At 43.5% G+C, this 25,902-nt stretch overlaps 1 protein-coding gene across 1 annotated transcript in view; it reads left to right on the top strand.

Moving 5' to 3' along the window:
• Positions 1-25,902, top strand: part of MYRFL (myelin regulatory factor like) — a 45,038-nt gene that overhangs the window by 4,166 nt on the left and 14,970 nt on the right. The window contains exons 2-13 of the mRNA XM_063133892.1: positions 1,951-2,044; positions 3,840-3,911; positions 4,072-4,257; positions 5,580-5,668; positions 9,333-9,483; positions 12,683-12,878; positions 13,540-13,616; positions 13,853-13,963; positions 15,037-15,127; positions 20,814-21,014; positions 22,330-22,438; positions 24,162-24,271. Of these exons, the coding sequence (XP_062989962.1) occupies positions 1,951-2,044; positions 3,840-3,911; positions 4,072-4,257; positions 5,580-5,668; positions 9,333-9,483; positions 12,683-12,878; positions 13,540-13,616; positions 13,853-13,963; positions 15,037-15,127; positions 20,814-21,014; positions 22,330-22,438; positions 24,162-24,271 (1,487 nt within the window). The remainder of the gene's footprint in view (positions 1-1,950; positions 2,045-3,839; positions 3,912-4,071; positions 4,258-5,579; positions 5,669-9,332; positions 9,484-12,682; positions 12,879-13,539; positions 13,617-13,852; positions 13,964-15,036; positions 15,128-20,813; positions 21,015-22,329; positions 22,439-24,161; positions 24,272-25,902) is intronic.

Below are 25,902 nucleotides of genomic sequence, written 5' to 3'. Positions count from 1 at the left end.
AATCGGCGCATCGTGGGGAAGCCCCGTGGTGGCTGTGATACTGCTCCTGTGTCGTCTAACTGACAGGGCACAGATCCACAGCCACTGTGGGGCTTTCCCTGCATATAGACAGCCCCCGTGCCAAGGAGAGGATGACAGTCACATCACATACAGAAACACTCCTGGACGTCCCCCTCAGCTCTCTTCCATCTCGACAGCATAATTTTGAAGGGATGGCAGCCTCTTTGTTGCTGCTGTTGTTAAACAGTTGGGAGTCAGAACTGGTGACTCCCAACAGAACCTGTGGTGGTCTACGGCAAATCACCCAGACAACTGCCGGTCGATCTCAGTCTTCCTTTTGCCCTCCACGACCTATAATAACCCTCTAAATGTTGACACTCTAAATGTTTAAAAAATGTTATCTCATTGCTACATTACGCAGAGGAGCTGCAGACTAACCCTTAGACATCTAAGATACAAGCACTTGGCTCTGTCGATAACACTCCTAAGTTTTTAGAATATATTTCTTACAAACTGTTTCATTCCTTTGCGTTTCCTTGAATTTCTTAACCAAAGCCAGTTATTAGGAGTCTAATTTGAGTAGAGTGTGTGCACGTATTTGCGCATGGCGAATATACTTGTAATGGGAAAGGTTCTGGACTTTGTCCTTCCGTTGCTAAGTAACTAAACAGTTATAAATTAATCTTATGATTTTTAAATCTATGGAAGCAAAATTATGTTTTCAAAAGTGCACTGTGGCAAAGTGAATAATTAGTTGGACTTCTTAAGGAAATAATGAAAGCTTGTGCAATCCTATAGATTTCTATTCAGGAGAAATTCAATGTGACTTACTCCGAGGTAGGTGCACATAGGATTGCAGCCTAACACATGTTAAATTGAAAGGGTCTTTTGTTTTGTTTGTTGAATATAACTACAAGGGGGAGCTGTAATAAAATATTGCAGCATGGAATGTCCCTGTTCAGGCTGCAGGCCAGCCGCGCCCCATTCTAGGGTACTCCATTCCACTACCCTTACCCACCATTTACACCCACCCACCCTGCAACAGTCAGTCAGTATTCTATGCCCACTGAGCATGCACAGCCCTTGAGCTGTTTTTGAGGTTCTTCTCATAGGGCTTTCCTTCCCGCTAAATAGTTTTTGTACTTCTGCAAACTTTGGGATCCCCCTCATGGCTAATACTTTCCTCTTGTGCATGGATGGTACTGTTTTGGCTTTAGAAGGAGCTACACGTGGAGAACTGAATTTGCTCTTAGTATCTAACTATGGGTGTATGACATTTCTGAGGGGATCTGTGGTATGAAGAGGAACGTAGCTGAACTATTCAAAAGATTCACCGCCCCTGGAGCCACCAGGCTCCACTGATAGTTACACCATTTTAGACTCTGGACTTGATGGTCTTATGCTCCCTCCTGTCTTTAGAAGGCAAGGTATAGTGCTTAACTTACCTCACAATGTGGCAAGTCAGCCTTGCTTCTTTTGAGGGCCCTCTTGTTCATTCTGTTGTGTGTTGCCCTGGATGTCTGTCCCAAAGCCCTGTCCTGATGGCACCATTGAGCAAAAAGGAGCATTTCATTTCCTACTTTTCCACTACATAACCTCTAGGTGGTGCTATAGTACAGAAGAATAGTGCAAATAAAGAAGTGAAAAAAGTGGGTTGTTTTGCTTTTACAAATTAAATGTTGTATTTTCCCTACTCTAAAAAACCTCACCACAAGTGCTCTTTAAACACAGAAGCGAAACTGGAAGGTCACGACATCAACTAAAGAACCTGTAAACAAGTGGAGTAGGGAATGATGAGTGCACGATAAATGCCTCATGTGGAAAAGCCCTAGAGCAATTGGGTAATGGGTGTATGGGGTTGTGTGGATCTGGCAAAAGATTTCACATGGTGCTCTTGTGTGGTGGTTATGGGAGGAATCACAGGCAGAACTCTGAATTTTTAATCCAAAGGGCAAGATGTGCACAGAGCACTGGAGAATGCAACGGTGGATACACGTATGTTGGAAGAATTTATAGAGAGTGACCTTGAATTATTTGGAAACCTGTAAGTATGAAAAGCTGTGCACACCATTCTCCTTAACATTTTCCTTCTCTTTTCAACTGTTATATTGTAATGACACACAGAAAATCCCAACGTAATACCCCATACCTGAAAAAGGGTGAAGTGAGAATCTATGATTTATTGAAAATATGTTTTTCAAGGATGGGTGACAATTGCTTAGCACTGAAATACAGAATTGCTTGAAAAAGCGTCAAATAGCAGACATGAGATTTTCTTTTCCAGTTGCTTGGATCCTAAGGTATGTTATTTAAGGAAGTTCCCAGAAAGGAAAATCAATCCCCTCCTCCTCACCATGGCCCCACCCCATACCCCATCCTACATGGTCCAGGAGACTCCCTTTAACACTCCAGGGAGGCTGTGCGGGGCACCATAAGTAGTTGTAGGGGAAAGAAGGTGAAACTATCCTTCCATGAACCTCCTTAAGGGCACAATTTTATGCATGTTTAGATAGAAAAAAGTCCTTTGGGGAATGCTGGGAGTTGTAGGACTCCCCTCCTCCTGTCTAAATAAACATGCATAGGATTGTGCCCTCAGTTGACTTACCTAAGATCCAAACCAAAACCTGCAAGATATAAATGGTGCCAAAAATCAACAGGGATTGATCAAAAGCTGCACAGAGGAGATGTGATAATTTGCACTGGGCTATTTTATGGGACTTTGCAAAAGCTGAAACAGTGGCAGCATGTATCTCCAATAACATGCTGTTATTGTTCCTCCACAAGTTCCTCCAATAGGCCACCCTGAGTAGGTTCATTCATCTATTTGCCATGAATGGGCTGTGAGCCTGTGATTAGTGTAAAGGTGACAGAAATCGTAGTAATAATAGTCCCACTTTGGATGGAGAAGGAAATAATATCAATGGTGCTGCGATCTTAATTTCTCATGAACCAGTTGCATATCTTCCTAATAACTTTGCATGTTATATTTTTCTCCAATATTTGTTATACTACCATCTATTTGGGAGGAGGGGAAATGTTATAGTCTAGATATGAATTGGGCCTAGTTGGCATCTACACAGGGTCAAACTATATCTTACATAAATTGAGTAACATGTAGCTGAGTCCTATATATTTTTTACTTTAAAGTAATTGGGATCAGGACCAACAAGCACCAGGAGGGGAGGATTAAACCTTTCCATCCCACCTGTTTGTTTCCCAAAATCCTCTGATTAAAAAAAAGACGAAAGCCTTCATTGACTCCCATAGAGAATGAGATTGTAATGAATGACTCATGCCTAGGGATGTATGGATTTTATATATAAAAAAGTTATCTGCATTTCGCAGGTTGTCAGGTGTCTTTTGTTCAGTTGTCCATTCACTGACAGAATTGGATTTCTTCCAATTTCCCAAATGTGCACAAATTCTCATATACAACAACGTGCAAATCCCCCAAATGCACATTTCATACTTTAGCCTATGTTCTCATGCTATAGCCTATGGGAGAAATGTGCATTTTGGGGTGATTGTTTTTACTTTTTTTTTTTTACAATGAACTTTGCATACCCCCCCCCAAAAAAAAACAGTCTTCAGATCTGTGAAATCTGTGCAACTTGGGAAAAGCTGGTCTGCTGCAGAATCCACAGGTCAGATTTATAGAAATCCAAACACATTTGATTCCATTGTGGGTATCTCCTTATTCATGGCGATGCAGATCTGCATTAAAAACTATCTGTGCAACATTGAAATATCTAACAGTTTGCTTCTTGTAACACCAAGAAGCTACATTTTTCTTAGCAGTAGAATGTCTTCCTCTCCCTACCCCTTGAATCCAACTCTAGGCAAAACAAACTACCAGATTCTCCACCAGATTCCGGATCAGAGCCTTCTTCACCACCACAGTCCAAAGGTTGGTTGCATATGTCCTAATTTCTTGGCTTTCTGGATTTTTATAAAAAAAATGTTCATACTAAGTAGCAATTTTGGATGTTCCCTTCTTTTTTCAGTTGAATATTATGACATTTCATGCTCTACTGGACTGAGATGTCCACCATCTTACCCTTCTTTTGGACCTGCCAATAACTTTCCTTGCAACTTTTTGGAGACTTCTTCTAAGATGAACACTAATGGACAAGTCTGTGGTACACATCAAGATAGCACTCTGAAGACCAACAGTGCTGTTACTCCCTGCAGTAACTCTACACCTTCTAATAGCCTTATCTTAAATTGCTTGCCTCCAATAACTTCTCCTAACCCTAGGTACTTTATCATTTATGTTGCTATAACATAAGGGCGGGGGCAGCTGCAGCTAGGATTATTTGCAAGAAATGTCTTGTAGAAAAATTACGATTTAAATTCCAGAGGAGTGTATCTACAGAACTTAGCCTTCTTCAACCTCAATCGTATGCAGGTGTCGTTGGATGCCCACTTCCCCAGCCAACATGGCCAGTGGTCAGGGATTATGGGAGATATGGTGGAGAAGGATTATTTTACAGTGTTAAGGTATTTGTTTATGTTAGCCTACTTCCATCAAACTCTTGAAGCTAATGCAGGTGAAATACAATGTTCTTATCTCCACATGGTGGCAGTATTTAAATACTGAACAGCTCAGTCTTACACATTTCTACTCGGATGTAAGTTTCATTGCATTCAGCAGAACTTATGTCCAAGCAAATATGAATAGGATTGCAGCCTTTGTTTCCCCATACTCACACACAGAAGATATTGCACTTTGTATTTGGGATTTCATTAAGTTTAAACAAGTTGACCCTTTTTCCACTAGAGCCCTTGACTGGGTGGTGGGACTTCAGGCTGTACATAGATGATTGTTTTGTACAGAAGCTGGATAAATGTCCTCCTTAGCACTGCTGCGGCACAAACCCTTGTCCAGTTTCAGTCTCCTGGTAACAGGACAAACATAACAGGGAATTGGGGGTGGGGGAGAGGTAAGAACTTGGCTGCACGGGAAAAACTAATTTTGCTCTGTTTCCTTATTATTGAGAGTGCTTCCAGATGAGGACTTCGTTCTACATTTGCCCTGCCAAACAGAATTTTATAGACTTCCATTTGTACACTATCCTTTTATATTATCAGGGGGGGAAATGCATTAAGGAGAAAATAGGCACACAGTGCCTTTTGATTGGTAGCCTTTGGATCCCTCTAGAAAATACTAACTTAGGAGAAATTGATTCGATCAAATGGCAAGCAACTTCAGATCCAGCCCACTCCAAACTTTACAGCACCTTCCCCAACCTGATGCCTTTCAGGTATGTTGCAATACAATGCCCATTATCCACATCCAGCATGACCATTGAATGATGTGAATTGTAGTCCAACACATCTGGAGGGCACCAGCTTGGGGAGGGCTTTAAATGAATATTTTTGAAAGTGCCTGAGAGAGGAGGGTGTGGTACACAATTTGGAGGAAAATTGGGCTTTTGGGTTGTTGTTTTTTAAGCAAATGAGATCTTGAAATGTGGGGGCATTGCTTTTGGAGACACGAGTCCTGTGGGTTTTTTCCCCCCTTTGTTTGCAATGTTGTATTCATATTTTAACAAGTGATATTAATTTTCTTCTCCTAGCCTTCCCTTGACACCTAAAAAGAGAAAACACTCTGAGATGGTGGAGAACCCTCTAGAATTTCTAACATGGTCTGGCAATATGGGAGAAAGTAAGCAAAACTGTATATTAAAAAAAAACAACCCTTCATTGCAGATAGTTAGAACGCACCCAACTTCCTTACATCTGAGTCTTAAAATAATAAGATAATGGGGTTGGGAGGCATGTGAGAAACATAAAGCACAAAATACACTGCCTTGAGGTAAGATCTGTCTGGTTGATTATCAACATTCTCCATTCCTGAGATGCCTTTATGTCAAAGTTTACTTTTATTTCTTGGTTTAATTTTGATTTATAGTTTGCTGTGTTCCATTGTCTCAAAACGAGTAGTAACAAAAGGTTTTAAGAATGTGTGTATAGGCATGTACATTAGTTCAAATAGAGCCCAGTTTTAATCTTGACCACCAGAAGATGCTTGTACTTGTTTTGGGTTGCCATTTCAGTTTTCTCCAAACAAATGATTACGCTGAAGCTGCTATTAACCTCACGGCTGCTTCTCTGCTGCAAAATGTCCTTGTGGGAGGGCAGTTTACAGAAGAGACATGGTAGAGGTGCTTAATTTTTCCTCTGCTTGCTGCTTTCCCTTTTTATTTTTAATAAAGGAGGTTCATGTTAAAATTGTTTGGGGGATTAATTTGTTTTTGCAATTTAGTATTCACTAAGGGGCTGCCTCAGGGTGCCAGCGGTTAATCCTGATGCAGCAGCGGAAGTACAGGATTTCCGGTGGCCGGGCCTGCCTCTGCCCTCTGCACAGGCGGACAGTGACCAATGGGGTTGCCATCTGCCCGGCCATACCTCCAATTCAACTCCAGAGCGAGGATAGATGGCGGGTGCCCTGTACTCGCCTTCCTCCAGAGAAAAAAGTCCCTGACTTTTTTGCTTGGCGCGAAAGCCCCGTGATGGCTGCAAGGTGGCTGCTGAGCCATGTAATCAATGCAGCGCCACTGTGCACCCACCTCAGGGCTTTCTGTGCTTATAGACAGCCCCCATATCTAAGGGTAAGCCTTTAAATTATGTGACAGGAGCCAATTTCCTAACATTAGAAATGGCACCCAGGATTTTAAAGCTGTACTCAACTCAAATATTCAATTCCTGCATCGGAAGGAATGTGCATCAGATTTCCCCCCCCTTCTGAATGATCTGCTGTATTAACAGCAATTATAAACAAAAACCGAGTCCAATTTTGTATTGTGTTTTTAGACTGTTGGTTGTTTTATTATGCTTTCCATGGTTTTAATTTCTGTGAACTGCCCAGAGAGCTTCGGCTATTGGGTGGTATAAAAATGTAATAAATAAATAAATAAATAAATAAATAAATAAATAAATAAATAAATAAAATGCCCTACTTTTATTATTGCATGTAAAAACACTCTAAATTGAAATAGATGTATTGCATTTTACCCCATCTTTCCTCCAAAGTGTTCAGGGATGCAAATATTATCATTGTTCCCTAATTTTTATGTATACTTCATTTTTTGTTTAACCCCCCCCCTCAAAAAACAGTGGCCCAAGCCAAGAACAAGCATCTCCTGAAAGGAAGCGATGCAGCACTAGGGATGGATTTACTGAATTTCGCACTTTTAAATCGATACGTGAACTGACACAAAATAATCATTCAAAATTCGTACTTCTTGAAATTTTGCAATGACGTTCTCCATTCAAAACATCCATACAAAATATGCATATTATGGGAATGCACACACAAATGTGTGTCTTAGTGAAAATAACATTAGAAATGCATTATATTAGTAAAATTGCTTGGAAAATGTGTATATTATGCAAAATGCAGGTATGAGGAGATATTGACCCAAAAATGAGTATGAATTTTCATGCAAATTTATTTCAATTTCATTTTGGGATGAACTGAACTTAAGACTGGAAAAATCAGAAACTGAAATTGTCAGATTTGTCCATCCCCATGCAAGAACTTGTTATATTGGGCTTTGATGGCCAAAAATATTATATAGCTAAGAACAAATTAAACCATTAATAAGCTAGAACCAGTATAGAATTTAATTGGTAAAACCAATTAAAACAATTAAAACTATGTACAGGCTTGGTGAATTTAGCCATCAAATGCTTTGTTAAAAAGCTATGTCTTAATTTGGCTCTGAAATGAAGCCAGTGCCAGTGCCAGTCAGTCCTCCAAGGGGAGGGTATTCCACTACTGCGGTGCCACCACAGAGAAAGCCCTGTCCCATGTCCCACCATAGCATATGTCTCACGTTGGTGGGACGCGGAGGAGGGCTCTGCCACGACGCAGGCTCTGAACACCAGACCCGGCCGCGGCTACTCCCTGCTCAAGCCAAGCACCACTGCTTGATATGCCTGAGGAGAGGGATAAAAACCACCTTCCTCTAAACTATGTGGAGAAAGGGGTTAAATGGAGAAGGATTTCAATAATAAAATAATGTGCTGTGATATGTGCTGAGGTGAATTATTGTCAGAGTGGGTGCTAAATGTATAAACTTCAGATGATAAATGCCAAACAGACACGTGGGATTTTTGTGGTTTTAATATACATCAACTATGTGCACACCACACTCCAAAGACACCACTCTCTACACTGAACCTCAAATTCTCCAGACCCAAGTACTCTAAACACCAAGAGCTAACACACGAGAGCACTAACGACTCTAAGAGTACCTAAAAAGTCTACCCTAATCCCCACAGTCCTTCCCTTATATATCACTCCTCCCCCCTCCCAAGGCATTCTAACTCCGCCCACTCAGGCCAACATTCTTAAAAACCACGGACTTACAAACTGTAGACATACATTTGGGAACTGACTTGTGGGGTGTAACGCCACAGGCTCCTCCAACAGATCTCAAATCTGGGGCAGGAATATATAGGGAGAGGCGCTCCCTCAAGTATCGAGGTCCCAAGCCATTTAGGGCTTTAAACTTCATTACCTACACCCTGAATTTTGACCGGAAGCAAATAGGTAGCCAGTGCAATTCCTTTAAGACTGGTGTTATATGGTCTCTGCGAGATGTACCAGTCAGCGGTCTGGCTGCTGTGTTTTGCATTAGCTGCAACTTTCGAGTCAACTTCAAGGGCAGCCCCATGTAGAGTGCATTGCAGTGGTCTAATCTGGAAGTGCATGCACTATTGTGGCTAGGTTATCCCTGTCCAGGAAAGGCCATAGCTGGCAGATCAGCCAAAGCTGACCCCAAGTATCCCAGGCCATGGAGACCACCTTGGCCTCCAGTGACAAGAATGGGGTGGCCAACTGTCAGGATTTCCCCGGATTTGTCCTGGTTTTTGTTCTTTCCATGGTGTCAGGGGGGATTTTGTCCTGGAGGGACAATAATGTCCTGGAATGACACACCTTCCCCTTTAAGGCTGCCATTAGCATGGCAGGAGGGAATGACATGCTTTCTTGAGGCACATCATTCCCCCACCCCGAGCTCCAATTGAGGTCTTAAAGGGGAAAGTGGGTCATTCGTGGACATTATAGAAAAGGCCCCAATTGGAGTGGATGGTGGTGGTGCAGAATGAAATCCTTTCCCCTCCTCCACTCCAATCGGGTTCTTTAAGGTGGCGGGGGAATAACGTACTTTCTGCAGGACTCAGAAAGCTGCTTCCCCACACACACACTAGGTGTCCTCTTTTTTGGTTTCCCAAATATGGTCACCCTAGACAAGAACGGATCTAGGAATACTCCCAAGCTACGCACCTGCTATGCATCAACTGATATGTTGATCTCCTTCCAGTGACTGTTAAGGATTCTTCTTCTGAGCTACAAGAATATGACAGTGATGCACAGAATGCGGGGTCCGTGGGAAAATGTTGCCATTCCCTCGTATGGCAACCATATCGCATGTCTCCCTGGAGTTGCTTGTTTAACCATAATTATGAAAAACTGTAAGTGCTGATCACATTTAGTCTTTTTATTGTAATGCTCAGGTCGGTATGAAAGGATACAGAAAGAAGTGGAATGATAGGCCTTTCTGAGAGTGGTGCTAAGTGCAGATTTGTACTACCTATTGATTAGATAGTTCTTTCCTGAGGGTCCTGAGAATTGTGAAAGAGGTTCAGGGATTGAGAAGAGAATTTCTCAACACCCATGTAAAGGGTCATAGTTTCCTGGGACCTTTTGGAGATAGTGAAGTCGATGTAAAAGGTTCATCCTGATTCTGTGTGCATTGGAGAAACCACCTACAAAGTTGACCCATGGGTTTTATCTATTTATTACATTTCAATACCGCCTATTAGCCATCACTCTGTGGACAGTTCACAAAAATGTGGCCTTTCTAAATACTCTGTTCATGCATTTCATGGCTTTTCTGAACCCTTTGGTTTATCGTCAACCCAGCCTGTGGCCCAAAGAAAGAATAGAATAAGAGTTAATCAGAATAAGAGTTAATCAGAGCCCATGGGCTGAGGTACCATATGTACTCTGATGACACCCAACTCTGCATCTCAGTGGGGTTAGACCTCGGTGAGGCAGTTGCTACTCTGTCTTCGTGCCTGGCTGAGATCTGTAATTGGATGTCCAGAAGTAAGCTAAAGCTCAATCCGGAGAAGGCTGAGTTGATGGTGATTGGTTGAGGTCAGCAGTTGGCAGATATGATGCAGGAGCTCATAGATCTGTCATTTTCAGGAATCCAACCAAGGATTGTGACTGAGGCACGGGACCTGGGTGTTATTCTTGACCAGTCCCTAATTATGTCATCACAGGTGGGGGCTGTGGTCCGGAGCTGTTTTTATCAACTACATGTGCTCCGCCAAGTTCGCCCCTTTCTGTCAGAGGCTGATCTTACAATCGCAGTCCATGTCTTGGTTACCTCCAGGCTGGACTATTGCAACCTGTTGTATACAGGGCTTCCCTTGAAGCAAATCCAATGCCTACAGGCTGTAGAAAATACAGCAGCCAGGTTGGTCAAGGGGCTTCCAAAGTAGTCTTCTATCAATTTGATGCTTCGGGAGCTCCATTGGCTGCCGGTGGCTGCTAGGGTGCACTACAAGGTCTTGTTAACCATGTATAAAGCCCTGCATTGCTTGGGTCTGGGATACCTGAGTACTCACCTTTCTCCTGTGTCTCACCATTGGCAGACTCGCTCTCAGGAGCAGGGTGCCCTGATGGTCCCCCGCTACAAATTGGAATGTGTGGGGGCCAGGGCATTTTCAGTGGCTGGCCCCCGGTTATGGAACAATGTGCCACTGGAAATTAGACAGGCTCCCACTCTCAATTCTTTTAAATTCCTTTGTAAGGCATTTTTATTTTCACAGGAGTTTGTGGAGAGAGTGGTCTAAACTGGGTTGAGGGCTTTTAATGGATTGAGGATGAGGGTTAATGGAATTGTCTTAACGTGGGTTGAGGGTTTTTAATGGAATTGTTTTATATGTGATTGTAAAGTGCCACGATGCCAGAAATGGTGAGGTGGCGCTATAAAAATGTTTTAAATATAAAAAATAAATATAATGCCCCTGAAGCATTTGTGTTGTAAACTGACCTTTCAGTATGTCCAGTGCCAAAGAGTGCAGAGAGACCAGATCTGTGTCAGTGTTGAGCCAAGCACTCTGCAACATTGAATGGCCCCATTGCTGTGACCTGGATGTGCGTGTCATCAGCAGGCTCACTGGAATTTTTCTGATGATTCCCCTATTAGCATCCCTTTCTTAATTTCTATTTGCTTGCTTTATCCTCTTGTAGGAGGGCATGCATAAAATGAACCTGTTTAGCAGGGATTTTTGGCCAAAGTGGGGTCAATATTATTAAATATATGGGAAGGGGAAATCATTAAAATTGAAATAAAAAGTAACTCATATCATTACCATTAATACTGTTTGAGGCTTTGTGGTCCAAAACCTCTTCCCTAAGCAGGGTAAAATTGGGACTCCCAAATATTTGCTCTCCCATATAAGAGAAACTTTTAAATGTACAGATAAGCCTCTTTTCATGTACTTCATCTCTGTGAAACCAGATACCCTTTTTTATGATGCTCTTTACAAATTCAGAAGTGATTGAACTTCTCGTTTATGAATCAGCTCTCTTCTCTCTGTGAACTAAAAGTCTCATGAAGAAAGAGAATTTCAAAGGGACCATTTACTTTTTACTCATTGTCGAGAGAAGATAAAGTTGATATAAATCTTTGGGAAAGCCTATACATGAAACCCTTCTAACCCCAATAGCTAGAGGGAAGGATGAATCCTGAAGAGCTGCCATTTTTGGCTTTCCCGAGTAGCCTGTGACAAGAGATCATTGTTCTGCTGTTCATTAAAGAACAAAATAACTCTATATAATGGTGACTTGAAGTCTTGTGTTACTTCTTTGGAATGATGTATTACTTACACAAAGAGAGAGACATAATTGTCTTGACCAGCTTTGCCCAATCTGGTGTTCTCCAGATGTGTTGGACTACAACTCCCATCCTCCCCAGTCAGCATGGCTAGAAGGCTGGACTAGATAACTAATTCATTGCTTCTTGCATTTTATTTTAGAATGCAAAGTCTATTCAGATATTAGGAAAATTTATATCCTTCCTTTGCTAGTTCGGATGAAGGGAAGATCATCCCTCGAAAAACTGTGGTTTTATTGAATAATTCCAACAAATGTGTAACTTTTAGAATGCTAAATTTCTTGTGCTTGCCTTGCTCTTGCGCACAAAGGCCAAGGGAACGAATGAATGAATGTAACACATCTATGTGAAGCTGTATGATGGCTGGTTGCTAAGTACAATAAACTTGACTTGGACTTGGCTTCTTGCTGGAAGATCTTTAGCACTGTTGCCCCAACGGAATAGCAGAAAATACCTGAAGAAAATTCATTTTCTGTCTCGCAGAAAAGTCAGAGACTTTCTTGAAAAGGGAACACAGAAAGCAACACTGAACATCTTTGAACTGTGTTTCACGGTGTGGATATTTTCTACCCATTTCCTGTGTAGTGTTAAAATCCAATTTAAGAATTCTTATATTTACCTCAAAGTTACATTTTTTAAAATCAAGGATATTTGTTACTGGCGTATCTATAGCTACATTTTTCTCTGGGTGACTTGAGCTCCTTGTTGTCACTGAAATATTGTTCCATTCACAGATGTTTGTCGATTTCTGTTTTTTGTAGGCCCAATGTGGAATATCACGTTGTTACAAACAAAGGATTTAATTTTTCAGCAGTGGACGATGCTTTCATTTGTCAGAAGAAAAACCACTTCCAGATCACAGTCTACATTCGAGTGGTTGGAAGTCCCAAATTTGTCAAAACCCATTTGGGCCTGAAGCCAGTAGAAATGTTTTACTTGAAGGTTTTTGGTATTAAGGTGTGGCTGTCTTTCATTTCCCCCAGTAATTATGGTTGCCAGCCTGGCCTCTCCCTAGCAAGCAGATGATCAACAGGACCATCTTTTATTTCCACAGTGATGTAATGTCTTAGACATAGACTTAGTTCCCCATCATTACAAGGAACAGGAGACCTTGGATAGCTCCTTTAGAATTCTGACTGAGACTCAGAGCAGATTCACCACCCCACTGACATTGGAGCCATTGGCCTCCGCTGTGTGCATGTGAATGCGTATGTGTCATGGCCCCACTAGTCCCACCCACTTGTGCAACCCCCAAAGGCTTCCATGGCAGCCACGGTGCCCCCCCCAACCCCAAAAGACTGCCTGCCCCCAGTGTAGCAATACTGAGCCAAATGTTCTGACTCGAGCCTTAGCTAGACCTAAAGTTTATCCCGGGATCGTCCCTGCCTGCTCCCAGGATATCCTGTGTGTCATTTACATGAACAAGGATGACCCCAGGACGATCCCGGGATAAACCTTAGGTCTAGCTAAGGCCTCGGTATAAGGTAGATTTCGCCAAAGACTGCTGTATTTGTTTGTTTATTTATTTATTGCATTTCTATACCATCCAATATGTTTGCAAATCTTCCTGAACTTAAAAACCATGTCCTAAACATGTTTCTTATTATTCCATTTATAGATGGAAGCTCCCAATCAAGTAATTGTAATTGAACAATCTCAATCCAACCGAAGCAAAAAACTTTTCTCTCCTGTTAAGTAAGTGAAGACACACACAGTGGCCCAGTTCACAGCTTAAACAAGTCATGGTGGCTTTTTTTAAAAGCCTCAGTGCATGCTGGGTTGTGAGAAGAAAAATGCAGCTAGAAGTGGAAAGTTATTTTGTTCCCTGTATGTATTCTGAGTACTCACGTCAGATTAGGCCCCTCCATGGGTAGTTTTCGAGATTTCATAGTTTAGCTTAAATCTCTGTGCTTTTCTCTTTTATGTAATAGAGTCGATCTTCTGGGAGACCAGGTAACCAAAGTAACCATGGTAAGATTGCACTTCAGTGAAACGACAGCAAACAATATGAGAAAGAAAGGAAAGCCTAACCCTGATCAAAGGTATTGTGGTTCACATTAAACATTCAACACATTAAATCGGGATAGGCAACCTTTTGGGGATGTGGGCATGTTTGGCAATTTGTGACGCTGTCCTGGGCATCAGCACAAAATGGTTGCCACTGGAGGCATGGCAAAGGACAAGTAACCTACCAAAAGGACGGAGTACAAGGCAGAGGTGGGGGGGGGCTTAAGCCCCATCTCATTAAGCAATTCCTTTGAACCTACATTTTCCAACGCCAATTAGAAACCTATTTTTCACTCAGTCCCAGCAGCCAGTCACAGAATGTGTGAATTAAAAAAAAAGGTGGGAGAAGTAGGGCATCATGGTGAGTGCGAAGAAAGGCGTCCATGGGCGCCTTGGTTTGCATGGACACCATGTGGCCTACTCCCTCCATCCTTATATTCATCTGAGGTTCTTTTCCCCTTAAACTCCTCTATCATTCTCCTCCTCTTTCTCTGCTCTATGAATATTGATCTGCCTCATATAAGCTTCACTGCTTATTAAATTCTATGGTGTGTGTGTAATTAAATTCTATGGTGTAATGTGTGTGTATAATCTTCTAGTAATCTGTTGCTCTTATTGTGGTATTTGTTATGATTCCACTATTCCCATTTCCCATTTGAGTGCACAGGGCAGGCACATCAAGGTGGGCACAGTCCCCAGGGTCTGACCAAAATCAGCATGCCTGGCATTCAGAAAATCCTTTCTGGGTGCCAGGCATTTTGTGAGGCCTTTGGCTATATGTCATTTCTGTGTTCTGTCCGACACCTAGCACATTGCTGGTACAAAATAAATATTGGGAAGTGGCTATAAATGTATATATAGATGCGGGTTTTTTTGGATGGGGAGTGTGTGTGTGTGTGTGTGTGTGTGTGTGGGGAAGTATGTTGCAAACAAATGAATATTGAAATGTGAACAATGCAAGCAATGTTTTATTGTATGTGTGTCTAGAGCCCAAACTGTTTTAATAGAATGCTTAAAAAATAAACACAAAACAGTAGAGTTCCTTTCTCTAGATAAATTTTTTATGCCTAGAATTATGATCATCATCTCCTCCTCCTCCTTCATATAGATACTTCATGTTAGTGGCTGGATTATACGCCTTCTGTCAAGACCAATCTTATCTGGTGGCTGCCCATATCTCGGAAAAGATCGTTGTCAGGGTAAGTCCAAGCGAATATTACTTGTGCTTAAAAAGGTTCCAGATTCCAGAATATGGGACATCAGAAACTTTTTATTCTCCCTACATATTTTGTCTACTGAATAGGATCATTGGGCTTGTTTGGGATTCTGGTATTCAACACTTTCAGGGGAAAAAAAGCTTCTCCAATACTCTTGTTAAATATAAGCCTTTTGCCATAGGGGTTGACTATTGTGGGAAAAGAATGCTCACTTTCCTCTTTCAAAAAAGTTACCACTGAAGACACATTGGGCAGATGGAGAATATCAATGTGGTGGTCTAGTAAATACTGTGTGCTTCCAGAAGCAGCTTTTATTATGCAATGGCCCTGCCCCAGACATAGAATACACGGGGTGGGTGTGTTTCCAGATATTATAATTTCCCATTTGAAACCCTTCTGTGCATTGCCACAACAACAACAACAACAACAACAACAACATAATAATAATAATAATAATAATAATATCCACAGAGGGCAAGACGGAATTGCTTCATGATGCCCTTTGACTGGTACTGATAGCAGCCTTCTATCTGGAATCATCCATGGTGTGGATTCAAATCTCTGCTGAGCCATAAAACTCCCTTGGTGACCTTGGACAATCACCATCTCACAGCCTGGTTTACCTCACAGGTTGTTGTGAACATAAATGGGGACAAACTGTGTTCAGTGTCCAGAACCTTTTGAAGATAGTGGGTCTGTTCAGACAACACGCTAAGCCATGGTTAGGCCGCTAACCCTTTTGCAGAAAATGTTTAAACCATGGTTCTGTAGGCACTAGGGTTAGGAATGGTTCACATGACATGGTAACCAGGTTCAGACAACACGATAACCAATGGTGGTTTAAATAGCCAACAGTTGGTTATTTAACCCATTGTGGGTTATTGTGTTGTATGGAGGGAGTTTTTAAACCAACAGTTGGTTATTTGGCCAAAATAACCAATGCAAATAACCAATGCTGTGCAGAGTTGGCTATTTGAACAACCATTGGTTATTGTGTTGTGTGGAGGGCACTGTTGGTTATTTCTTTGGCCACTGTTGGTTATTTCACCAGCCACAGAGTTGCAAGGCAAGAACAGTCAAAGGGGTGCTGCCACTCTAGCCCAGCTGGCAGGATACATTTTCAGTAGCAATGGCTGATGGGATACTAGTGGGAGGACTGAGTGGGGAGAGAGGGTGAGGGATGAGTGAGTCACTCAGCGTGGACTAACATTCAACTCACCACAGTTGATTATTATCATGTTGTGTGGGGAGTAGCCCCTAGATAAATAACTGTCAAGTTGATTATTACCCCACTGTTGACTATTGTGTTGTTTGAATGCAGCTGGTAAGTCGTGCGCCGGATCTACACTACTGCTTTAAAGCACTTTATAACAATTTTGACAACTGTTGGGGCCCAGGACACACTCCATATACAGTTGTCAAAACTGTTATAAAGCGCTTTAAAGCAATAGTGTAGATCCAGCCCATAGTTCATACGACACACTAAGCCATAATGTTTAACCACTGTGGCTTAGTGTGTGGTCTGAACAGGGTCAGTGTGGGATGCAAACGCTAAAAAGTTGAAAAGCCACTCTACAAATAAAATCTGGTGCATCAGCTTAACCTGGCATGCATGGCAAGGACCAGCGAGCGTTTTCATAAGGGAGGAGAAGCATGTGCTCTGCTTTGCTTACAGTACTGTAGGCAGCTTTGGAATCTACCTACTCAGTTGTGGTTAAAAGGCATATCAGATCATGCTCTAATTGTGAAATGCTTGGCTCTACATAGTACAGATGGCAGGGGTTTTCCCCCCCTCTAAGAAGGCTTTTTTCTAAGGAATGCAGAGCATCTGGGACACTGTCTTGCTTACATATCAACTGGAATGCTCGGATTCCATGTTTAATAATCTTACCATTAAAAAGTGTTAATAAATTAAGAAAAGGTTAGCATCTACATCATTATGTTTTGTCACATAATGGTGTGTGTGTGTGTGTGTGTGTGTGTGTGAGAGAGAGAGAGAGAGAGAGAGAGAGAGAGAGAGAGAGAGAGAGAGAGAGATTATGGACATGTCTCTCATGTCCCTGAGTGGTAAGAGATTCCAGGGGGTAATGGAACAGTGTTTGCAGCACAATCCTATGCATGCTTATTCAGAAGTCCTGCTGGGCAGTATCCAGTGCTGGCAATCTGCCAGTGCTGAACATGTTGTGCTAGCTGGAACCATAAGAGCAATAGCTCAGTGGTAGAGCTCACATGCTTTGCATGCCGAAGGTCCCAGGTTCAATCCATGACATTTCCAGGTGGGGCTGGAAAAACTCCTGCCTGAAACCCTGGAGAGCTGCTGCCAGTCAGTGTCGGCAATACTGGGCTAGATGGACCAGTGGTCTGACTCAGTATAACACATCTTCTTGTGTTCCTAGGACCGCGGGCACAATGGGAAGCTAGCATTGGCAAGCATAACCCAGGAGATTACCCGAAATGGCTGCTTCTGGAAAGAGAACTCTGCTGACCTGTCCTGTTCCAGAAATGGTAGTTTTGGTCCCTGGTCGACAGCTGGTCAGCCATTGTGTGAACAAACTGCTGGACTAGATGGACCCTTGGTCTGAACCAGCATGGCTCTTCTTATGTTCTTATTTGTGTTGTTTCAAATATACAAATGGGATCTATTGGAAGTAAATAGGCATTTTTACAGCAAGCAGCATATTTGCCACTTTGCTTAGATTCCCAGGGAGGGTCCTTTCACCCCAAAGCTTACAATTGACAGCTGTCTGTCACTTTCTCTATTCCTGTTCAGACAACACACTCTTCATCCATGCATACAATGAACAGCACAGAAGAGAAGGCAGCAGGCTTTGCCACCTGTTGCAATGCACCAAGTATCCATCCACAACCCTGTTTTTCAGGGTTCCTAATTGTGCAAAGTGCTGCTCATGTATGTAATCATATTGCAGAGAGGCACCACTTCCCACAATGTGTCCACTGTGTGGAAGACGAATGTTATGCAGTTTGAACAGAGCACTTAGCTCTCTTCAAACTTTTTCTGCTCCTTCCCTCTAGTTGAAAGTATCAACTTCGGGCCTTGCTAGACGAGGCCTTAGCGTGCTTTGAGACCTGGTTTCCCTGCTGTGCATCCAGATGAAGCACAGGGGAATCCGGGCCCAGGCCGCACTGAAGCCTGCCTTAACGCGCCATAAGCGAAGTCGCTTATGGCGCGCCATTTCTGCAGCCCCGGCCTGCGGCCGGGGCTGCGGAACGTCTAGCAAGGTCCGTGGCTTTTTGCAGCTACTCGCTTACTCACGAGTAGCCGGGAAAAGCCACGGACTGGGCACAGCGCTCAGCGCTGTGGCCATCGGGCCGGGGGGATCCTGGGAGGGGGAGATGGGGGGGAAGGCCGGACCGGCAGGAGAGGGAGATGGCAGAGGATGACACGGGACAGGGAGGGAGAGGGAGGACGGGCGACACGGGACAGGGAGGGAGAGGGAGGATGGGTGACACGGGACAGGGAGGGAGATGGCGGAGGACGACACAGGACAGGGAGGGAGAGGGAGGATGGGTGACATGGGACAGGGAGGGAGATGGCGGAGGACGACACAGGACAGGGAGGGAGAGGGAGGACAGGCGACACGGGACAGGGAGGGAGAGGGAGGACGGGCGACATGGGGGATGGCGGAGGGCGACACGGGGGACGGGGACGGGGAGGGAGGGTGGGGAAAGAGTGGACAGGAGGCATGGGAAGGGATCAGGACCGGATGGGGGGGTTTAAGTAAAAAAAAAACCCTTACCTTGTCCAGAGTCTTCGGGGCGCACGTGGCCCCTTTTTTTTAAAAAATGGCCGACGCTGCAGGGCTTCCGTAGTCCCTGCGCGTCGGCCATCTAGGAGGCCGGGCGGTGCGCGCTAAAGTTAGCGTGCTGTCGCCCCGCCTCCCTTTCGGCTTATCCGGCCGGGTCTAGCAAGGCCCTTCCTAATGTATGGGAGAAATTGTCATAACAACATAAAAAGAGCTATGTTGGATTGGAACAAGGGTCCATGTTGTTGGATTGGAACAAGGGTCCAGCATGTTGTTCACACAGTGGCTAACCAGATGCCCATGGGAAATGCACAAGGAGACACGAGTGCAACAGTACTCTCACCCATGTTCCCCAGCAACTGATATACAGGGATATGGTGTCTCTCATACTGGAGAAAACATATCACCATCATGTCTAGAAGCCATTGATAGCCCTGAGATAAGTCATCTCCAGCCATCAAAGTCATGTTCTGTGGTTAAACATTTCAGTTTATCATTTTTGACTATTAGCAAGTGATCAGCTTAAAAGACTATGATCAACCAAGATTTTTTGATACCATGTATGTTTTGGGGAAACTCTTGAAAGTGACAGCTGGTTTATCTAGGGTGAAAGCGCTAAAAAGAAGCAAGCTCTGGTGCTTCAGGAATCATATAAAAGTTGTTTTATTGGTTTATATCCAAACGTGCTCTGCTCAACGTTTTGGACTGCTTATCCTTCGTCAGGAGCTGGAAACAGTTGCTGTGCTAGCAGGAGCTACTGCAACACAATAGTTTTCTAATCTGCAGTTATGCTGCTGTAGTTTACTGCGTTCTGTGTTGAAGCTGAAATAGCCATCTAGGGTGACCATATAGAAAGGAGGACAGGGCTCCTGTATCTTTAACAGTTACATAGAAAAGGGAATTTCCATAGGTGTCATATGTTAGGGTGACCATATGAAAAGGAGGATAGGGCTCCTGTATCTTTAACAGTTGCATAGAAAAGGGAATTTCAGCAGGTGTCATTTGTATGCATGCAGCACCTGGTGAAATTCCTTCTTCATCACAACAGTTGAAGCTGCAGGAGCTATACTAGAGTGACCAGATTTAAAAGAGGGCAGGGCACCTGCAGCTTTAAGTGCTGTGATGAAGAGGAAATTTCACCAGGTTCTCCATATATACAAATGACACCTGCTGAAATCCCCTTTTCTATGCAACTGTTAAAGATACAGGAGCCCTGTCCTCCTTTTCATATGGTCACCCTATCATATGTATGCTTGCAGCATCTGGTGAAATTCCCTCTTCGTCACAACAGTTAAACCTGCAGGAGCCCAGCTCTCTTTTGTATCTGATCAAGAGGGCAGGACTCCTGTAGCTTTAACTGTTGTGATGAAGAGGGAATTTCACCAGGTGCTGCATGCATACATATGATGCATGGCACCTGCTGAAATTCCCTTTTCTACACAACTGTTAAAGATACAGGAGCTGTGTCCTCCTTTCCAAATGGTCACCCTAAGTTTACCTTAATACTGAATTAGCCATTTTTGCTTTCTAAGAAATGGCTGTATGAAGCCATTCAGGTGTCTAGCCCTATGTTGCAAACATGGTTAATATATGATCACAGTGATTTTCTTGGCCTAGTTAAAAGGCAAATTCTTATGCTAGCTTGAACAATAAAGGGTCTCATGGCGTAGTTACTCCTCTGGATATAATTACTATGTTTAAAAAGTCCTCCTCCACCTGAAGAAGCCATATATATTTACATGTTATGACCAACTGCTTGATTCACTACTCCTAAATGAAGTTTTGTTGTCCATTTTTGTTGTGCTGGAAAAAAGCGCAAGAGGGCATTTCTTAGGAAATATTTGCATGGTGCTAATTTTTCCCTAAGACTAGTTTGAAAGTTACTGACTTTAAAATATTTCCAGGCCTCTAACCCTGGACAGTTTGAGAATGACAGTGATATGTTCTGGCTGCGAGGGCCTGTTCCTGGAACCACCATTTGTCATGGTCGAGTAGGAATTAACACAGACAAACCAGATGAAGCCCTGGTTGTCTGTGGAAACATGAAAGTTATGGGAGCGGTCATGCATCCATCCGACAGCCGAGCAAAACAAAACATCCAAGAGGTGAGTGTAACAGAGAATTATCACTGTGGCAGCCCATATGGGGGGAGCCTTTTCAGTGGTGGTCCATTTCTTTGGAACTTCCTCTCCCGGGATGTACATCTGGCTTCCACTTTGGTAGTCTGACAAATGGGTCTTACAGAGTGGATTGTTCCAATTTGCTTTTAACTCAACAAGGGGGTTGGTCTGTACTTTCAAGTGCTGCTGTTTTTACTTTGTATTGTAGTGGAATTTGGAAGATGACTTTTAGCATAATTGCTCTACTTCAAATTGTTTTATGATTGTATTTGTGCACCGCCTGGAGAGAGCCTTTGCCCCTAGAAGGTGGTACAAAAATCCCTAAATGGGTGCATGAACAACATTTTTTGAAAGTTAAACAACCCTCAAGTAACCCTAAAACAAGCCATGGGTTATTTGAGCATCGTTTAGCTGTCTAGGTTTGCATAACACAGGAGGCCAAGCACCTGTAGGCGCTGTGGCAGGCTGTCATTTTGGGTGAACCAGTTCAGTGGGTCAAGAACCTACTACGACTGCTCTTAAAGTCCTATTTCTGTATTGTGCCCAATAGTGGGTTTCCACTGGCAGAAAGCACTTCTGTTTGCCAAACTAGGGCACCCAATTTTCACAGATCCACCGTACTGTATCCCCCACCCCCCATTGCTCCCAGGAAAGCTTCTACTGAGGGTTGGGGTGCACCACCCCTCTGGAACAGTATCAGTCAGCCTTCCTCAACCTGGGCCCTTCCAGATGTGTTGGACTTCAACTCCCAGCATCCTCAGCCAGCCATGGTTGTGCTGGCTGAAGAAGCTGGGAGTTGTAGTCCAAGTCATCCAGAGGTTACCGGGTTGGGGAAGGCTGGTCTGCAATTTGGCACATATGGCTGCAGTAGGTAGGGAGATAGAGACACAAAGGGGGTGCCCCTGCCCTGTTTGAGCCGAAGTGTTGTTTTTTTAAACACCTCTGGCACTTGCAGGAGCCCAGGATTTCTTCCTGAATGCCTGTTGGAGACAGTAAGGTCACATGGTCTCCAATAGGCATTCATTAAGAACTGCTGGGCTCCAAGTGCTGGGGGTATTTAAAACAACAACAACAGCAATGGAAAGAAGAAAACTAAACAACCATCTACACTTTTCAAAGTTCTGCGGAAATGCTGCCACCCTCCCCAAGGATAAATTATTCCAAAATTCTCCCCCTCCCTGTGAAACAGGCAGAAAAAACCGTGCCTCTTTTGCAAGGAGGAAAAAAGTTCCCGAAATAGGGGACAGGATTCGGCACAGCACTAATTTTAACATGCAAAGCCTTGTCCTTGGTCAATTAGGCTGATACGCATGAGCAGCTGAGAAGAATATCGCAGATGCGGCTGGTGGAATTCGACTACAAGCCTGAATTTGCATCTGTTATGGGAATTAACCAGATCCACGAAACAGGTATTTGCTCGTCTCGTCTGCTGCTCTGGTTTTTCAGGCATGTTGACCTTGAACCTGCCCTGGCCTCTTCTTCCATTGCCACACTCTGACACTGGCCTTTCCTTTCAAACATACAGAGAATGATTAGATTCATTAAGGGCATTTCATGCCAAATTTCAATCATATCCCCCAGAGCAGCTTGCAAGAGGGAACAGAACAATTGAAATGTAAATACGGACCAAGCATAGCAGGCTTAGGGTGACCATATTTTGCAAACCAAAAAGGAGGACAATATGGCTGCCCTCAGGAGGCGTGGCCACCCCAACATGTCCGGCTCCCAAGGGGGCCTGGCCTCGGTCAGCATCCATTATCAGCATCCATTATCATTATCATCATCCATTATCATTATCAGCATCCGTTATCAGCATCACCATCATTAGCAGCAACATCATCATCAGTATCAGCATCACCATCAATTACCATTATCAGAATCACCATCACCATCATCATCTTCATTATCAATATCAGCATCACCATCATTAGCAGCAGCAGCCACTATCCTCCCAGTACCTCCTCCTCCACCGCTGACCTCTTTGACTGCATGGCCTAGTCTGCTGCCGGTGTCCGCCGCCTGGGTGGTCTGGGCCGAGCGAACTGAACTCTGCCCCTTGGGTCTCGTCGCATGCATTGGGTGGGGCTTTGGGTTCGCTCCCTGTCCCGGCCGGCTGGGCCTGGCTCAGCCAGCCGGGGCAGGGAGCGAAATGCTGCGCTGACACGATCACATCAGTGCAGCAGAAGGGCTAGATCGACCCTGGGGGGAGGCGGGGGCTGGGAGACGCCATCCCAGAAATTCCAATCCCCACCCCCAATGCTGATTAGCCTTCTGCTGCACTAGATTGGCGCTGGGGGAGGGCTGGAGCACCTGTTCCTGGAAGTCCAGGAACGTGTCTTCCAGCCCTTTTCCCAGGTGAATTGGGGGCCAGTTCCGGTTGGCTTGGAGACCTCCATTTTTCTGGAGGTCTCTGGGGTGTCCCAGTGCATCTAGTCATCCTAAGCAGGCTAAAAGGCCACAGGTTCTTAAAAGCATCAGAGAACATCAAGCAAGATTAAAATTCTACTTAAAAAACTTGGGGAAATAAAAAGGATAGCGCTTGGGGAGAACATCCTACAATTGCTGGGCCACCACTGGGAAGGCCCAGCCACTGATAGCCACTCACCTCATCTCAGGTGGCGGAGCTCCCCTAGCAGGCTATCTGTGGAAGAATAAGGTACATTGCATGCAGGATGGACAAAAATCTGGGATGGGAGAAAGAGTCCATGAGGCTACATGCAAGCATCATACATAGGCAAGTAGAGACTGTAACAAAATGTTCCAGTGTGAAGGGCAGGCTCAATTGTCATTGGGCTGTTTTGAGCTCCCCCCCCTTTAAAGTTTTTTCTTCTATATATGCAAATCATGGGGTTCCTCAGACTTGCTGATACTGCTCTCCTGGGTGTGGATGATACCGTTTTGGCTGCATAAAGTTAGGCACTGCAACAATGACTACCTACAAACTATTAGTATATGTATGCTGAAGAGAATTTACAGGGTTGAAGAATAAAATAATTCTTGCAGCTTTTAATCAATCCAAGAAAGTTTGTGGGTATTTCTGGTGTGATTCTTCATGCCCATCCTCTTTGGGTTTGTGCTGCTTTTGATTGCACCCATTTCCTTGTTTTGTTTTGGTGTTTTTTTTGTAAGCAGGAGTAATCGCACAGGAAGTGCAGGAACTTCTACCAAGAGCAGTAAGAGCCACCGGAGACTTTACATGTAAAAATGGAGAAAAAGTTGATAATTTCCTCGTGGTTGATAAGGTACCTTGATTTGTTTTTCAAAACAGTTTTTCTACAGCACTAGAAGCAAGTTTTTTTTAAAAAAAAATGGTCATAATTAATTTAAAATATTTTGTTTAATTTGAGAAGTGGTTTTTCAGTGACGATTAGACATAAAAGTTTTGGCATTCACTTTTAAGAGAAGCAAAGTTCTGGTATTTGATTGTTTTGTGTCTTAAAGTAGTGATAAAAATAATGAGGCAAGGTTGGCCATATGTCCTCTTTTACAGAGGACTATCCTCTATTTGAAGGACTGTCCTGTTCAATTCCTCTTTAAAGATAAATAACCATCAAAATGGTTGCCCATCAACAGTGAACACCTGAGCAGCAGGCTGAGCAGGGAGGCACAGAATCACCAAGCCACAGTCTTCTCCACTGCAATGACATGACCTATATTAAGATTTGAATTACAATAATCATTTCTAAATTTGCATCTACACATATAAGTTAGTGTATGTATTTTTATGCAAATTGTTGCCCCCTTTCATCATCTATTTTACTTATTTTATTTTATTTTATTTACAGTATTTACATATATACTGCTCCACATCTAAACAGATTCTGGAGCGGTGAACAATAAAAGATAAAAAGGTCAAGGAATAAAACACCATATTTAAAACTGTTATTTTTTAAAAAAACAGAGTACCAATAAAATAAAAATAAAACTGTGGCTGGTCAGCCAAGAAAAGCTTTCAGGAATAAAGCTGTTTTAGGAGGTGTTGAAAACAACACAGTGTTGGCTCCTGCCTGACCTCCAGAGGCAGGGAGCTCCAGAGAAAGGGGGCCACCACACTGAAGGCACTTCTCCAGGTGGACTCCAATTGTGCCACAGGTCCATGTAGAAATACCATTTTGGTGACATGTTTCCTCTTTTTTGGTGATTCATAAGGGCCCACTTTAATCTTGACATCTTCATTTATGAGCAAGATGGGCCTATAGCTTGAACAGGATTGTGGGTCTCTCTCTGGCGCTCGTTGGCAGGCATTTATTTCTAGTTGTCTCTCTTGCCACCTATAGTAGTATTGGGGCTAATATGTCCTTGAGGATTTTATATGATTCCCAGGATTATGGAGGGGGGCAGGTATAGTGGTTAGAGTTCAACTCAAGTTCAAATCTCCACTCAGCCATGAAACGAACTGGGTGACCTTTGGCAGCTCATGACAAATGGCCAGTTGACTGTGCCTGCAGAGATCCAGAGCTTGCACCATTTGCATGATCAGCATGATTGGCCGTTGGACCAAGGACACACTTTAATAAATGCTAGGTCTTTCATCGATGCTTATTCTGATGTTAAAAGGTGACCTCCTTTAGGCTGCTCATAGGTGAATTTGGGTGTCTCTTGTCCCTTGGCAGTGATGGAATAAAGGGTTTGTTTTTGCAAAGAGGGCGAAGCTAAGCATACATTGTCTTGTACAATTTGACAGTTTAGGATCACAACCATAGCTTCTAATGTATGTGCATTTAAAGGTTTTCAACAGGCGCACTTCATTGATGGTGAGCTCTGAGCCTTTGTGGGACCTTGTGACTAAATAAACCTCCAGTCTACCTCCCTCTCCTCATGCAAATGTTCTTTTTGTGAGGATTTGGGCATGATTTGAAGCCCAGAATCATAG

This window comes from Elgaria multicarinata, chromosome 9 (assembly GCF_023053635.1).
Source record: "Elgaria multicarinata webbii isolate HBS135686 ecotype San Diego chromosome 9, rElgMul1.1.pri, whole genome shotgun sequence".
Classification (NCBI taxonomy): domain Eukaryota; kingdom Metazoa; phylum Chordata; class Lepidosauria; order Squamata; family Anguidae; genus Elgaria; species Elgaria multicarinata.
Note: the sequence above shows the minus strand (reverse complement) of the source record. Positions and strands in the feature narration are given on the sequence as shown.